The sequence below is a fragment of the Cibotium barometz genome, chromosome 64, assembly GCF_041138505.1.
Source record: "Cibotium barometz isolate CiBa-2024 chromosome 64, ASM4113850v1, whole genome shotgun sequence".
Lineage (NCBI taxonomy): Eukaryota > Viridiplantae > Streptophyta > Polypodiopsida > Cyatheales > Cibotiaceae > Cibotium > Cibotium barometz.
The window spans coordinates 22,631,093-22,647,675 of NC_141109.1; the positions used below are offsets into that span (position 1 = coordinate 22,631,093).

The window sequence follows — 16,583 nt, forward strand, 5'->3', positions numbered from 1 at the left end:
CGTATACACACAAGGTCATGAGGCTGTTTGTATGTGGCACATATCTGATCAAACACTTCTAGGTGTGTAATGGGGTCTCTAATTCCATTTAATTTGGACATAAATTTTACGATTTGCATGGGCTTGATAGTATTTTGGTGTCTCGGGTTTGGTCATACTTTGCTGCTTTTGCAGCCTATGGAGGTGTTGTTGCTAGCCCTATTGCTACCCCCTCCCTATTTAGGTTGCAATCCTCAAGATATCTTCCATGGTTAGAGGGTAGCGGTGTAGGTGGTGGTTGAGGTAGTGGTGGCTATGGATGGTAGTATGGGCATGGGTAGAATTATTGAGGTAGTGGTGGCTATGGGTGGTAGTATGGGTATGGGTAGGTTGGTGGAGGCATGGTATATGCTTGGTGTTGCCCTTGTTCTTGACGTAAGTTTGGATACTATAGAGGATAGCCGTGCAAGGTTGGTTCATACTGTGGCACGTATGCTCCTCCTATAGGATAGCTGTGCAAGGTTGGTTCATATTGTGGCACGTATGCTCCTCCTAGAGATGGATCTAACTTGGAGCTCCTTGCTCCATATATGTTGCATGGATCCCATGGTTGTGCATATTCAGTAGCTTGAATGAACTCTTTTGCCCTAGTAGCTTGAGTGGTTGTTGTGGCCTTTGTAGTCATGTTGAACCTAAATCCCCCTGTGCTTGGGGTAAGATGTAGCAAAGCCAGAGGGGATAGTGGGTCTCTAAGATGTTCTCTGATCACACCAAGGTTCATGTTCTATGAGAGCTAGCTGAGCCAAAACATGATGACGTAGTTGTTGTTGTCTTAGCAACCATTCCTATTGTGGTTCTAGTAGGAAGGATTACTCCTTTCTCTATAGAGTTAATGCTTCTTGTTCCCCAAGGCAGATTGGCTATGGTCCATATCGGGGGCTGATGCCTTTGTCTTTCTAGCAGTTGGTCTCTCACTTGCTAATCAGTTTGATGAGTCTTAGACTTTTACTCCTCTGTTGGATTGCTTGTGCTGATATTTCTAATGATGTCTACAAATCTCCTTTGTGTAGTTATAGGGAAGTAATGCACTCTAACTTCTTAGTCCATACATGTCTCTTAAGAAATTGGTTCCCAAGAATAGGCCTCACTTAAGCTTAGCATCCTCGCTATCACTTGAATGCTCGGTATTTAGAGTTGCTTGACTCCTATGGGGTTCTTGGGATTGTGAAGTGTGCGGAGATTCATCTTGAGAGGGTGATCTTGATCTGGTGTCATTTGAGGTAGTCTCCTCATGCATGGGATTGAGTCAAAAAATCTTGCATGACCTCATGTTTATCTAAGGGTGATTAGTTAAAAGCACCACTCCTACTAACACAAGTCCAATAGTGGTCCTAGATATTATGGATTCAACTAAACTCTTTAAGTTTTTGTCTCTATTAGACTTGTGAACATGTGCTCACAAGTTACGCACGTTCTTTGTGGGGGTACATGCACGGCTAAGTGACTTAGGAACGCATGACTAGGTCAGGTCCCAGTTAGAGTTGCAAACATGTGTTCATAACTATTAGAACTTACGTTTTGAATTAGGAATATGTATGGCTAGGAAGGTTAGGAACATACATGGCCACCACCAGGGACTTATGAACATGCATTCGTAAGTGAGAACGTGCGTTCCTACTTTGTCACATATGTACAAAATTATGACACGACCACTTGTAGTGTGGTGGAAATCAAGGGCACGTGATGGTTAATTTTTAATTATTTTGATCATTATGAGCATTTATGTGAAGAATATTTTTTGACCCCTTTGACAAACTTGTGAACGTGAATTCAGACTTATGAATGTGCATACCCAGGCCTTGTCGAGCATGTACACAGATAAACTAGAGAGCAATTTTCTGTGTTTTGGCCTAAAAATCCAGATTTTGCCCTCTAATTACTCCTTAATGGTGCATATTTTTAGATTTTAGATTCGATATCATGCTTTAGCATTTCCTAACCTATCTAATGATGTGCACAATGTAACGTAATTGGTGTTTATACAAATAATAATGGTGAGATTAAGTCCTATGATAAATAAAAACTTAGAAAATTATATATGCAAAAAGGAATAAACCAAAATCACAAGAAATTGAATTAGAAACTTACTTATAGCCATGCAACTTGAGCCCGAAGGGTTTCTTCATGCTCCATTGCATTAAAGTAAGAAAAATAAACCATAAAACATCAATAAACAAGGGTTAAAACTGATGGATTTGCACTCCACCCGAGCTATGAGACAATACTCCAAATATAAAGTATAGCAAGGGAGTCCTAAAAGCAATGACACTTTCTCTTAGACATAGCACCAAAGATGTTCACGAGAGAGAGAGGACACTTAAGCCTTGTAAGATAGAGAGAACACTTAAGCATTGTAGAGAGAATGAGAGGACAATGCAAGGGTCATACCGGTGTGTGCACCTTAAGCCACTCTTAGTAGAGTAACTCTCTCTTGTGGTGGAGAGCTAGGGTCCTCAACCTTACCTCCTTTATTGTCACCACAAAGGAGCTTTTTGCAACCGGTGGAGAGAGAGAGAGAGAGAGAGAGAGAGAGAGAGAGAGAGAGAGAGATATGAGAAGCTTAACCTCTACTTTTATGCCATGGTGAGTGAAAGCATGAGAGGGTAGTGACAAGAGAAGGAGAGAGGGAGAAGAGAGCCATGGAAAGCTTAACCTCTACTTTTTTGCCATGGTGAGTGAAAGCATGAGGATAGACAAGAGAAGGAGAGAGGGAGAAGAGAGAATACATCAACACCATCACCCGTAAAGAAGAAGAGCAAAGCATATAAGCAACTCAATACAAGAGAAAGAAGACTCAAACTTAATTGTGACAATGGTATTGTGTTTTCTCATTAGTCAAAATGTCTTATATACAATACTCATTTGAACAACGCACAATCCCCCAACTAATGTCTAGGGGCTCAATAAGCTAGTCTAGGCTAATCTCCTAACCTAAATGTATGCCAGTAGTATGATACTCCTCTCAAGCATAGTAGTAGGAGCCAGACGATCTTGGACCTTGGTTACCTCATTCTCATGCTCTGTCTTTTCCAATACTTCCTAACTTTACAATAGAGTGGCACATGAGTGCCGATTTGGAAGCCCTAAAGGCTATGTATGGGGCGTGTGATAGACCTAGATCAGCAAACCCATGCCTCGTATGAGCAGTCTCGAATGGTACAACCCTACAATGGATGCGTCTGACTATTTTCTTGCATTACACAAGTCATAAGCTTAGAGATTTCCCATAATTGTTTTACATGAAGCATAATGTGTGGTACAAAAACATGGCTTAAATAAGTTGCCGCATGTGGAGTAGTATTATAGCTAATGTGGTTATAACAGCTTTACCCATTCCTAACTCCTCATCTTTCTTATAAACTAGAGTCCATCAATTTATTAGAGATTTTGAGAACATATTTCAACAAGTATGCCGAGATATACACAAACCTCAAGAAGCTTATAATGCTAAATAAACAAACAAGAAATGTAAAGCCATATATTTTAAAGAAAGTCTTCTCATGCTACCCTTTATCCTCTCCCAGTAGATTCTTCTCACCTTTTCATAGGTTCTTTCACATTTACACATCCTCTTTTACAGCCTCTAACCAAGGGCTTATTCTCGCACACACCCTATTCACTTGTATATTTCAACACCTCCCCTCAAGTGAATACTCCCAGAACACCTAGACCCTATACCAAGTTTCCCTCTTGCTTGATAGTCCGCGGACCAGTGTCTAGCACACCTCCCCTCAAGTTAACTTAGCACACCTGGACCCTGTACCAAGTTTCTCTCTTACTTGATAGCCCGCGACCAGTGCCTCAAGTCCCTAAACTCATAGTCCTTGACACTCTCTCTCTCTATGTGTCCAAGGCTACTATAAGTGCCCGCGACCTTGACTAAAGTGCTCACACATACATCTACCACGTGGCCTACATCATCGGTGGCTCAGAGGTGGTTTTACTTTGATGGGGCAGGTTACATTGGGTTGTGGGGTCTCTCTCTCTCTCTCTCTCTCAGAAAAGATGATCCGACTCCACTTCCTTTGGAGCTTCCATGAAGTTTGCCGATGTCGTTCCTTCTCCACTGGGTTTGCTGTATAGCAGTCTCTTGCCATGTGTCGTGGCTTTCCACAGTTGTGGCAAGTGAAGGTCCTTCCTCCTACTCTGCCTCTTCCTCGTCCTCGTCCTCGAGAGAATCCTCCTCGGGTGAAGAATGCTTTTTCTTCTCCTGCTATTGAGTCGAGCCATTTCTTCTCTTTGCCTCTGCTCTCTTGCTCTAGTAGAGCTCCTTCTATCTCGTGTAGCTTCAATTCAGGTACATTCTTTAGTGTTGCTACAATGTTTTCATATTCACCTTTGTCCACACTCTTCAGAAGTACAATTAGTGCCTCATTATCTTCTACCTTTTTGCCAATAGCAGTTGTTGCTTAATGCTTTTATATCTATTCAAGTGTGTGATTAAAGGTTCACTTTCCTTCATATCCAATTTGTAGAATTGCATTAACAGATTTATCTTTGAATTTTTAGCTTGTGTGCCAAACAATTTATTGAGTTCATCCCATGCATCTTTTGCCCATTGTATCCCTGTGATGTGATGAATGATTTCATCATTTAAACTGAGTGCAATAAGTCCCAATGCTTTTTCATTCCTGCTCTTCCACTCATTTTCCCCTCTCGCCTCTGAGCATTCATCTCTTCCCTCAACTAGCCCCCATAGATTTTTCCTCATGAGCAAATACATGGTTTTTGTCTATCATGTGTAAAACTGCTCCCCATCAAATTTGGCTATTTCTTGTGCTGTACTCATGATGATGTGAAGGGGGTCTTACCTCTTGATCCAATTTCAAGATTCAAGGGCAGTGTCTACCCTTTTACAACTCAATCTGGTGTTTAAGAGATGATTACAACAAATTTATCAGCATAAAATCACCAGAAATTACATTAAATCAAGGGTAGTGTCTACCCTTTTACAACTCAATCTGGTGTTTAAGAGATGATTACAACAAATTTATCAGCATAAAATCACCAGAAATTACATTAAATCAAGGGTAACCAATTTGTACGGAATGGTTGGAGTATCAAACCAACTCCGAATTACAATCTGAAGTTATAGGGATCTGTATCAAATACCTAATGGTTAATTTGAACCCTCAATTGCACCAAAATATAGTGATTAGCTCTGATTAATCACTCACTGATTAGCAAATTAATCCACTATTTTATGTGCAAAAAATAGAGTATGCGGGGAGTCCAGATCTGGGGCCTTAGACTTCAAATGAGCTCAAATGCTTTCAAAGCCATCAATAGCAATGAGTCTAGTAGAGGATTAAGCCAATAAACACAAGATTTGACCAAATATTGAATGCTTAATCTCTGTTTTACCAAAGTCACCTGCAGATTTGATGAAGAGCTTGGATCTCACTGTAGACTTGATCAAATTCAATTCTGACTTCACCAACTTGTAGAGCATGCTTGAAAACCCCTGGAGCTATGAGGAATTATAGCAATTTGATTGGATGAAGCTGAAATGTCAAATTTCCTAAAAAAAATGCACCTGCAAATTAGCGTGGAACTGCTGCATTTCTTGGCGGTTTGCACCTGCAAATTAGCGTGGAACTGCTGTGTTTCTTGGCGGTTTGCGCTTCTGATTAGCTTGGCTAGAGGAGCACTAAAGTAGCTAAGTATGGCTAGAAGCAATGGGCCTAATTTTGAGTGTGCAAGGAGCTAGAGCTCCTCCACCAGCTGGGGGTACAGAGGTGAGTTGAAAAATAACTAAAAATTTGATTAATTTTTAATTATCTACTAATCTTGATTAATTAGATAATGGGCTCATAAACCTGATGGATTCTAGGCATGGCTCTGATACCATGTTGAAATTAGAGCAATGTGATGAGATATGGTGGATCAAATGCTAGAATAAACATCATTAACAAAGTGATTAGTAAATAATTAAGACATGATTAGTGAGTAATTATTGTAGGCATGGATAATCAAAAACCAGCAAATTCTCATTAGGCCAATGCCTCAATTTATAGAGTTTACATCCAAGCATCAAATCCCACTGATTTCTCCTTGATTCACTCCACCTCTCCCAGAATATCTCCACCTCTTTTGCTTGATTCTCTCCACCTCTTCACTTTTCCCAGAATATCTCCACACTTCCTAAATATTCTCATGCTACCCTTTATTCTCTCCCAGTAGATTCTTCTCACCTTTTCACAGGTTCTTTCACATTTACACATCCTCTTTTACAGCCTCTAACCAAGGGCTTGTTCCCGCACACACCCTATTCACTTGTATATTTCAACAGTATGGTATAGACTTCAAGTAAGGTTGTGATGCTAATCATATACAAATGAAAAATGCATATGGATGTGACATTACAAACAAGGATAAACCATGTTTAGCCTTTGGAAGAGCATGGCAAAGTAAGTACTTATCCCAATACTTATGCACCATAAGTTGATTAATGATAAACCCCTTATGAAATGTAAGAAATTTATGTGAAGTTTATTAAAAACCATCTTATATGCACATATCATATAGGTCTTCAAATGGAGTCCTAAGAGTACATCAAATAAGAATATGAGGATATCTTTCCAGTATGTGCATTTAAACAAATAACTTTGATAGGATTAAGAGGGCTTTGCTCACATGTTTGAAAGTGTGTGTCAAAGGCTATGCAAAGTACTCCTAAGTGAAGCCTTTTTATCATGATTTAAGATCTTTAAAATGCTCAAGTTTAATATGGAATCTTTTTTAATTGTAAATAATCTTTAACAAGATAAATGTTGATATGAAAATTTATATTTCATATTCAATTTTATTGATTACAACTTTTGAGTTTCTTAGAAAGTTTAATACTAGGCTAGCTCTTCCACTTAAGTCACTTGAAGTTTGTGCATTTTACACATAAACAAAAACAAAAACAAAAACAAACACACTTTTGGCATGCACCAAAGCATTCAACGTCATTATGACAAATTGAATAAGGTATTCTCATTTTTTGTGTGAGGCATAATAATGATGACTTAAAGCCTTTTATGTTCCCTTTATAAAAATGGTGCATTGGTTTTTAAAGTCTAGAAAAATCTAGCCATCTTTAAAGGATGAACAATGGCATGACTTGTGTGCATCGAGAAAATTCTACAAAAAGGGAACAATTTGTTTTTAGCTACTCAAGGTTACCCTTTATTCTTGAGCACTCAATGCACACACCATTTTGTAAGCATTGGTGGGTATAACCTTCTTACCAACATAACTCCGTTGGCCAAAATAGCATGTGTTGATGCAAGAGTCTTCCAAGAACATTACCTACATAAATTTTGAATGATAATGATAAAATTTAAGTTGGGGGAATTCCTAGCACAAACGGAAATGGTGTTTACTCCCATATGTAAGTAACTAGAATATTAAACTCCTCACTCTCAAGAAGGGTAATGAGAATTGTGTATGGTCTATGGTGTAAATAGTGGGATATGAATATGGTTTTATAATTTTATAATCAAAAACACTTTTTATTGTATAATTTGTGAGACATTGTGTGATAAAGTCCTTACACCTCTCAAACTTTGTAGAGATATGTGCTGGCGGCTATAGCTCCATATAGTACTCCTTCTCTTCTTAAGGAATATGGTTTTTGTTGGAAGGGGTAGACGTGTATGAGTAGGCAATGGAAGAAAGGGGATTTTTTGAAAGAGTTTTATGCTACCTTGAAATTTCATGCGAGTATCTTACTAGAGCATTAGTTACAACTTTTGCAAAACATAAAATGATTAAAAGTCTCTTTTTTGCCCTTTATCAACAAGAATAGAGGACATCCCCACCTACTCCACAAAATGTAATGAATTGTACAATAACAACACTCACTTTTCCATGCATCTAGGTTCATCCTCCTCTCTTGCCTTTTCCTAAGTGTACACTTTTGATCTAAGTGTTCACTTTTAGTCTTGTAATATTACCAATCATTTTTTCCATGTGAATGGGATCTTGAATGATATGCTAGCATGACATGATGTACCAAGGAATAAGTGAATAGGGGAGCCAAAATATCTTCCTTGGTTTCTTGGGTTAATGAAGAGCTTGCTAGGTCTTATTACTATACTCTGTCATGAGAAGTATAACTAGGTTCTTATAAGTATAAGTTTCTAAATGGGATGCTTTTAACTTACAAGTTTTTGGCCTTTGCTGAGTTTCTTACAAATACACATGTTTTTTTTAATTTCCATTTGAAGACTAAAATATTTTGAGTAAGAAACTCTTAAATTAAAGGCCAAGTTTATGATACACTACTTTCTCTCCCTCTCACAAGATAGAAGCATGTACAATATCTCTCACAAGACTAAGATATTACGAGTAAGATACTCTTAAAGAATAGGCAAAGTTTATGATACACTACTTTCTCTCCCTCTCACGAGAGGCATCACATTAAACTGCTATTTGTTTGATCTCCCCCAAGTTTAAATTTACATAAATAAATCATATTAAATAACTATTTAACCCCCCCCCCCACCCGCTCATTTTTCTACACCTCCTTCAAGGCCACACACTTAAATTTAGCTCTTTCTTTATATCTTTGCATCACTTAACATTCCTTTTCATGCAAAGTTCCGTTGCTACTAAGCCTTATATTATTTAACTCTTTATTATATTTACCATCTAGTTAGTTTTCTCTCCACTTAACATTTTTCTCACGTTCTAGAATATGAGTGTAAAAAAAATCATCAAATACTCTACAAAGAGTCCAAACTTTAAATTTTAAAAGCATAACTAACATTATGTGAGCTTAAAAAAACTAATAAGCTTTATTACAAGAACCACAAATCATCAAATAAAAAATATATGTGCCATTGCCAAACTTCAATATAAATAACAGAATGAGAGCTAAGTATAAGTACACAAGATTAAAATTCATAAAAGAAGATGGTGTCCTTATGTATCACCATCATGAATCTTAGCTCACTTGTGTGTTACTATTGTATTTACTAAGGAGGTTGCCTTGTCTAGTATTGTATTGCTTCACTTAATATAGTAATTATGTAAAAATATGAACTTTATCTATTTTTCTTCTTTTTTCATATTTCTAAAGCATTGAAGTTTGTTATTAGTTTCATTTCTTATAAGTTTGTAAACCACATGCATATGTATAATGGATTCCTTTATTTTTCATTTGAAGGGTAAGATAACTACACATAGTTGATTTGTGATGCATTTGAAAATGTACATCATAAGAAACTTTACTAGTGAAAATGTTTACTTATATCCATATTAGAAAGGCATGTGAAATGATATTTTACATATGAAGTTTTGTTTCGAATGACAAATTTTCACTTTCTTTTCTTGTAAATAAGATGCCTAGGGAAACCTTTAGCTTGAATAAGATATTCAACCTCTTAACTGTTTTCTTGCATCCACATTAGAAAGGCACATGAAAAGATATTTTATACATGAAGTTTTGTTTAGACCAACAAATCTTCACCCACGCTTCTTGTGAATAGTAAATAGCTTGAAAGGGTTCACAAGGGTGAGAAGTATAAACAGCTTGCAAGGGTGCACAAGGGTGTATGAGGTGGTTTGATTGCCTTTCAACATTCAAGTTTCCCTATCTAGGTTAACACCAAGGACCCATTAAGAACAACATGCTTGAATATTTTTAAACCATGAGTCCCATTTAATGAAACCCTAAAACTTGATTTTTGGTCCTAATGCAACAAATATGTGGAGCTCAAGGCTGCAAAAGTGGATTTTTGGTGCAAGATAGTCATAATTATTGCCAATTTTACTATTTTCTAAGAAACAATGTAACTAGGTGAATCTAGGGTTAAGAGCTATTCATGTTAAAATAGCTCACATTAAATTTTAATGCCTAGTTGTTTTTAGTATGTTTCTTAGAATGAAGACATATTAAAAACAAGTTAACTTAAAAGAAATAATGTTTCTTTTTTTAGTAGGTATATTTCTAACTCAATTTAAGAATGGGTTAAAAATTGAGTATGGATGGCCACATCTCCATTTTATAGACATGTGCAAATGTAAGGTGATAGAATGATTTGCTCTACAAGATTCAACAGTAACCCAATTTTAGCACATTTCTCAAAGGAGAAGAAGAGCATCAAGGAGCTAGTGTTAACACTCAATTTGTCCAATGACATCTCTATGTGTTAGTTTTTCATTTCATTATTTGACTTCGCTATACTAACAACCTGGTGTGATAGACTTGGAAGAAAAAGGAAACAAGACAAAGGCATGTACAGGTGGCCAGTGCTGGAAAGTTATGTTTTTCTTAACCAATCAAAATAAAGGCAATGCTTTAAAGTAAAGGGGGCTCCAATGATTTAAAGTGAAGGGGGTTCCAATATGAAGAAAGAAGAAAAAATGAAGGGGGTTCCAATACTACGAAAGGAAAAAACAGTAAAGGGAGATTATTACTTTGGTTTAAGTCTCTTGAAATCGATGTGTATTATTAAGCTTGGAATTGAGGTGTTTGATTTAAGTCTTTTCAAAATAAAGCCACTGTCACAATTCAACCAAAAGAAGTACACTATAAATTGAGTTATTTAAGAACTATAAGTAACCATTCTTTTATAACCCCCTAGTATCATACTTAAAGTTTATTCTTACTAGTTGTGGGAACCCGTGCTTCGCACGTCTTTTGAGGCTTCCAAAATCAAATTCTACCCAAACCTCCTTCTCCCCTTCCCAAACCTCCAAATTCTTTCCACATGGTAGGTTTGTAAAACTCTTCCTTAAGATAATATAGAGATGTCAAACATAAGATTGTTAATTAGCCTCTTCTTTAAGATAATATAGAGATGTCAAACATAAGATTGTTAATTAGCCTCATGACAAATTTTAACTATTTTGACATTGAATTTTGAAGAAGTGGTTTGCCTACATGTGAACTTTCATTGTCTTGATAAAAGTCTTTAAAGAATAAATTTTTATTGCATATAGCAATTAAAGAAATTTGAGCAAAATAAGGGAAGTCTATGCAAGTTTGAACCTAGAGAGCAAGTCATGTGATAACCAAGGAAGACTTGTTGTCACTCATTTATACAAGAACTAAATGTTTGTTGTAACCATCATTTGTTTGCTTGTTTTGCTTGCGAGACCATAGGTAGCTCTCATGAAGAGCTCAAATTTTGCTTCTCTCGATGAACTACAAGTTTGACCAATTTCTACTAAGAGTTGCATCCCACATAAGACTTAGGAGGTTTAGTAGACTTGCAAAGTTGTGGGGGCTGTGGCTCATAATGAAAGAGTTAAATCACCTTATAAAAGTGCCAAGTAAGGCTATATACACATATGAAGAGTAGTTTTCTACCATCTTAGTGGATTATTCATGTGTGCCAAACCAAGGTTTGTTTTTTGTAGCCCCCCACTATTGTTGCTTGTGGGACTAGCTACATTGGAGATAACTAGCACCCACTACCCCATTGCATGCTAGTGGGATGGAGGTGAGTATATCTGGGATGCAATTGAGTGTTTCCTGGTTACAACATACAATGTACGCCTAACCTATAGTCCCCCAATTCTTTAAATCATACATAAAGATAATTATCTATTATAAACCATAAATAAGACCCACACAAATAGATGATAATCATATAGCTAGAGATGATGGTTACAACTGATTAGGAGTTTACCAGGCCAACTTTTATGGCACTTCAAAATGTGGTGGGTTGGTCAATGTTATGAACACTATTGTTGCTTGTGGGACTAGCTACATTGGAGATAACTAGCACCCACTACCCCATTGCATGCTAGTGGGACGGAGGTGAGTATATCTGGGATGCAATTGAGTGTTTCCTGGTTACAACATACAATGTACTCCTAACCTATAGTCCCCCAATTCTTTAAATCATACATAAAGATAATTATCTATTATAAACCATAAATATGACCCACACAAATAGATGATAATCATATAGCTAGAGATGATGGTTACAACTGATTAGGAGTTTACTAGGCCAACTTTTATGGCACTTCAAAATGTGGTGGGTTGGTCAATGTTATGAACACTACCTCTTGCTCACATCTTTTAGGCAAAAGGTTAGGTTCTCTCACTCTCTCCCCATGTTTACGTGCAATGTGAAGGTTAATCTAAGCTGCTAAAGCGAGGATAGCTATTGCTTCATGCTCCCATAAATGGAAAGGGATGAATCATGAAATTATCTAATTTCATGCCCTCAAGCATTAAAAAAAAAAGAGAGGAGTATGGAGTGAAGTGTAGCTAGCTGTAATAACTACCTCTCGTCGTAGCAGGCTTTTGTGCAGAGCAGATGATGGATCTCAACGATTGTTTGTGAAGTAAGTTTTTAAAATTCTCTGACATTCATCAGCACTTTTTTTTGTGCTTTAACCATTTCCTCTCCAACATCCCCATCTGCAACATGCTCAAAAAGAAGAACAGGAGGGAGAAGAAGCAGCTGCCGCCGCCATATCCACCTCACTTAAGAGCTGCTTTTTCTGTTGTTCTCGTCTATTGAAGCCCATCAATCAAAGAGTGAAAGAGTGCCTTCTTTGCCGCTGCTTTTGCGTACTTCCCGCCTTCGCCTTTCCAAGAAAAGCAAGCTGCAAGAAAAAAACAAGGGTGCACCACCGCGAGGGCCACGCTCCCGCAGGACCCGCACGCAGCAGCAGCAACGAGACAGAGTCAAGCTCTGGCGGCCTCCTCCTGTATTCACAGCAGCTTTTCTGCTATAAACAGGAACCCATTTGGAATCTGTTTGGCCTTTGCCAGTTCTGTTTAAACTTGATCCCCGCTTTTCGCCCTCATTGCAGGCTCGTGTGAAACCCAACCCTAATCTGTGCCTTTAACCATCTGTGCATATCTCTGTTTTATTGCTTCTTCTTGAACCTGCACACCATTGTAATGGATAAACCCTATTCTGCGTGTCTCTCTCCTTCTTCAACATCCAAAACTAAGAAAAGCTCTTCTTGAGCTTGCTTGCCATCGCTACGCACAGACATCTTGCACTCAAGTTTTGCATATCAGTGAGAGCCTGGGGGCATCATGGGGGGTTGCTCCAGCAAGCCCAAAACTACTGAGTTTGAGGGGGCTATATATCTCCAAGAAGACAAGCCCCATGATGAGCCTTCGATAAAGAGCCTACACGCTGAGAAGAAAGGCTTGGATGCGGGGTTGAAAAGCATTGACAGAGAGCAGAAAGGCTCTTCTGAAAACTCTCTCCAAACCTTACTTGTGGAGGTTTGCTCAGTGATTTTATTCTTTCTTACTGCACAAAGCTTGTCATTGCCCTTTTCTTTCTGAAACTGAAGCACTGTCTGATTTATTTGTGGCAGAATGAGCGTGGCAATCTGCGGGACGTGCTTTTAGAACCAGAGAAGCAACCGATTGCATGCTTCAATGCAGAAGACAATGAAAAGAAAGGAGAGGTGAAATCTGCAGAAACATGTGATCAATTCTTTGCTAAAGATGCAGAAGGAGAAATCCTAGGTGCTCATAAAAAACCCTCAATTGCAGAAGCGGAAACCCAAACAGCAGCCATTGTAGAGAGAGAAATAACTCCAGAAGGGGAGGCCCTAAAACTACAGAAAGAACCAGTGGTTCCAGCAACAGTAGAAACCCTCGAGTTTCAGAAAGAACCCGTTGTTGCAGAAGAAGAAACCATAGAGTCAGAGCAGCAGAAAGAATCGATTGTTGCAGGAGAAACAAGCCTAGAGCTGCAGAAAGAACCGAATGTTAAAACCCTAGAGCTGCAGATAGAACCGATTGTCGCAGGAAAAAAAGCCCTAGAGCTGCTGACAGAGTCAATTGCTTCAGAAGAACCTCCCGGAGAAGTGGACCAGGAGAGCGAGCAATCGCAGACTCTAGAACCAATTTACGAGGGCAAGGGGATAGAGCTCGATGCTGGTACTGGCTATGGCGGAGGGACAAAGCAAGGTGAAGAAGAAAGCAAGGAGGGCGAATTGGTGAACTACGGAAAAGAAACAGTGGCTTGCGAAGTAGACAGTGCTACAAATGATGTCACAGTGGGACAAGTTGAGGAGATAAGAGAAGAGATTTTGAAAAAAGCATACGATCCTGTGGAGGAGGAGAGGGCTCAAAGCGAAGTGATTGATGAAGTCACACAGGGGCAATCAGCCCTCATCACTAGCAGATCTCTTGACAGTGGGGACACAATCGCAGAATCCTCAACCGCCTCATCAAACCCACTTTCAGAAGTTAAGGAGGATGATACCTCTTGTGCTGTACCTCCTGCAGTGGCAGGTTTTCCAGAAGAGAGTACTCTCCCAGCTGATGAAATCCCAAGAGATGCAGAGCGGGTGGTGGGTGAATTGCCTCCTGTTGACACCCCAACCATCACTGTACCCAGCTGTACTGTAGAAGAAGATCAAATGCAAGTCCAAGAAGCAGATGAGGCAGCTAGAATGAGTAATGAGCTTCAACTTGAGCCAGAAAGCTCCGCAGAACCACATGCTGAGACTACAGCTGCACCAGTTGAAAACATCGTTGTACTTGATACTCTGCCTGAAGATGATTTTCTGGTGAGAGAGGTAAGTACAGAAGCATCGAATACTACCCCAGCAGGGGGTGAACTTGCCCTTGAGGAGATCAGTGCGGAGGGTGAGGAGCCAACTTTCCCAGCAGATGTTGAGTTCAGCATCACAGAAACATTGATTTCTCAAGAGCTGGCTCTCATAGAAGTGCCTGAAGAGTCCATGGATTCAGTCGAAGGAGAGCAAATCAGCAGCCCAATAATCTGCAATGCAAGCAAGCCGGAGCGGGATGTATTGTCTGCATCTGATCGAGTGAAAGTTCTACAGGTAACCGAATTTGTCATGAAAAGGATTAAATTAGAACACCATCTTTCGGGGTTCCAGTTATCCATGCTGTGTGTGTGGACACCCACGTGAAGTTGATTAGCATTTGATGGTCATTCAGAGTGGGCGAATAGTGGTTTGCAGATGAAAAGTCTTCATGGTGCTAGGCAGTGAAATGTCAGGTCTTGTTTTAACTAGGCAGGTCACGAGGTTGCAACAGATGATGCCATGCTCATCACCTCCAAGAAGTAATAGGAACCATGGTGGGCGCTTATGTGACTGACATGGCATATCTTTATACCTAAACCTGCAGTTAGCTCGACACAAGTAGGATGCAATGTGCATGGTGGAGTTGATAATGTAAAGCTTTATAAGTAGACTCAATAATCATTTTTTTAATATAGTAATGTGAATCATGGCACAGTACTTTGATCTGTATAGTACATGTTTCTAGATGACATAAGGCAATTATAAGAATTCATACAGGCTGTTTTGATCTGTGCAGGATTTAGAAGTGAGCGAGGGGCTGATGATTGATCACAAACAACATCCTACAGTGTTTCAGCCTGCCAAGGCTATGGAGGTGAGTGTTTTTGTGAACTTGTTTTTGGGCATTTAGGTCTAAAATGGGCCATTTTGCATGCCAATGTGTTTGTTCTTGTTTTAGGATAATAGTGTGGCTAACTCGGACCTGGATATGACTTTCAGGTGAATGCAACCACAGAGAACAGCTCATGGCCAGAGGTGCAGTCGGTCCATGTGGCTGAGGGTAGTAAAACGGCAAAGCCCATCTCTAGCAAAGGCATTTCAGCACAAGACATTGCTCCTCCTGATATTGATGAAGTCCTGGAAAAATTGGCCTCAGAATTCGCGAGGCAGGAAAGCCTATCCAGCTCGATGCCTTGACTTGCTCAAATCCTGTCAGGGTTCTTCTTATCAGGCTTCTTTCAATAAGGGAAGCTCCGAATGCATAGTTTGTGCTCACGCAAAGAAGGAAATTGAGGGCATTGTACGGGGCATTATAGTATTGTTTTATTAGGTAGTTCCAGTTAATCAAACCAGATTATGCTGGTACCAGCTTCAGCTTAGTTACATAACAGGAGTTTTTGAGGTCAAAGAGTGTACAATGGAGAACATAGATCTGTAGCCAGCTAGTCCATGAGGATGCTGCATACTTATGCGGCTTTCTTGATTAGATTTCCTCTAGTGCTGTTGCTTGTACAGGGCAACGCACACTTATCTTGTTGACATGTATTGCTGGGTTGCAGCCCTTATTCTTTTGCTGCTTTTCAAAACATGGCCTCTTTGTTGTCATATCAATTAATTAATGTCATTTTGTTGAATCAAGGCTACATTTTGTTGATTTAAGGTTTAGAAATGCTTGATTTCACAAGTTGCTTCTAATGGGTTATTACATTAATTAATCAAAAGAGAACTATCAAGTTTTCAGGCTTTCTTGTTCTGATTTCAGATCAACATGGTGAGTTCTAGCGCCCGTACCCATTTGCTTCTTGAACAGGCGTACCAAACCAAGCAACAACAGTGGCGGTAGAGCGAGAATAAGTTTTAGAGCATGTTTTGGTCGAATCAGAAAATGACACGTCAGATTTTGTTAGTGAAAATTGCGTTTTCTCCCATTAAACCTCTTGACTGTAAATTGTTTTTTTTTAAAATTCAGGTTTTTGAGCTACATAACCAAAACACTTCTATGAGCTACCTATGGTGTAGTGTTTAGAGTGCATGCTTGGGGAGGGGGTGGTTGTTGTCGGTTTAAA

At 39.0% G+C, this 16,583-nt stretch overlaps 1 protein-coding gene across 1 annotated transcript; it reads left to right on the forward strand.

Annotated features, from left to right (window-relative positions):
- The first annotated feature begins 12,147 nt into the window (after positions 1 to 12,147).
- Positions 12,148 to 16,155, forward strand: LOC147603426 (uncharacterized). Its single transcript, XM_086796533.1, has 4 exons — positions 12,148 to 13,231; positions 13,327 to 14,811; positions 15,314 to 15,391; positions 15,517 to 16,155. The coding sequence occupies exons 1-4, from the start codon at positions 13,037 to 13,039 to the stop codon at positions 15,712 to 15,714; spliced, it is 1,956 nt and encodes a 651-aa protein (XP_086652659.1). The 5' UTR covers positions 12,148 to 13,036; the 3' UTR covers positions 15,715 to 16,155.
- The last annotated feature ends 428 nt before the right edge of the window (positions 16,156 to 16,583 follow it).

What these genes read in the sequence shown, in the direction of transcription:
- LOC147603426 (XM_086796533.1), top strand. Translation starts at nt 13,037, where the DNA reads ATGGGGGGTTGCTCCAGCAAGCCCAAAACTACTGAGTTTGAGGGGGCT. An exon ending in ATCGAGTGAAAGTTCTACAG is followed by an intron (nt 14,812 to 15,313) that starts GTAACCGAATTT and finishes TGATCTGTGCAG; the next exon opens with GATTTAGAAGTGAGCGAGGG. An exon ending in AGCCTGCCAAGGCTATGGAG is followed by an intron (nt 15,392 to 15,516) that starts GTGAGTGTTTTT and finishes TATGACTTTCAG; the next exon opens with GTGAATGCAACCACAGAGAA.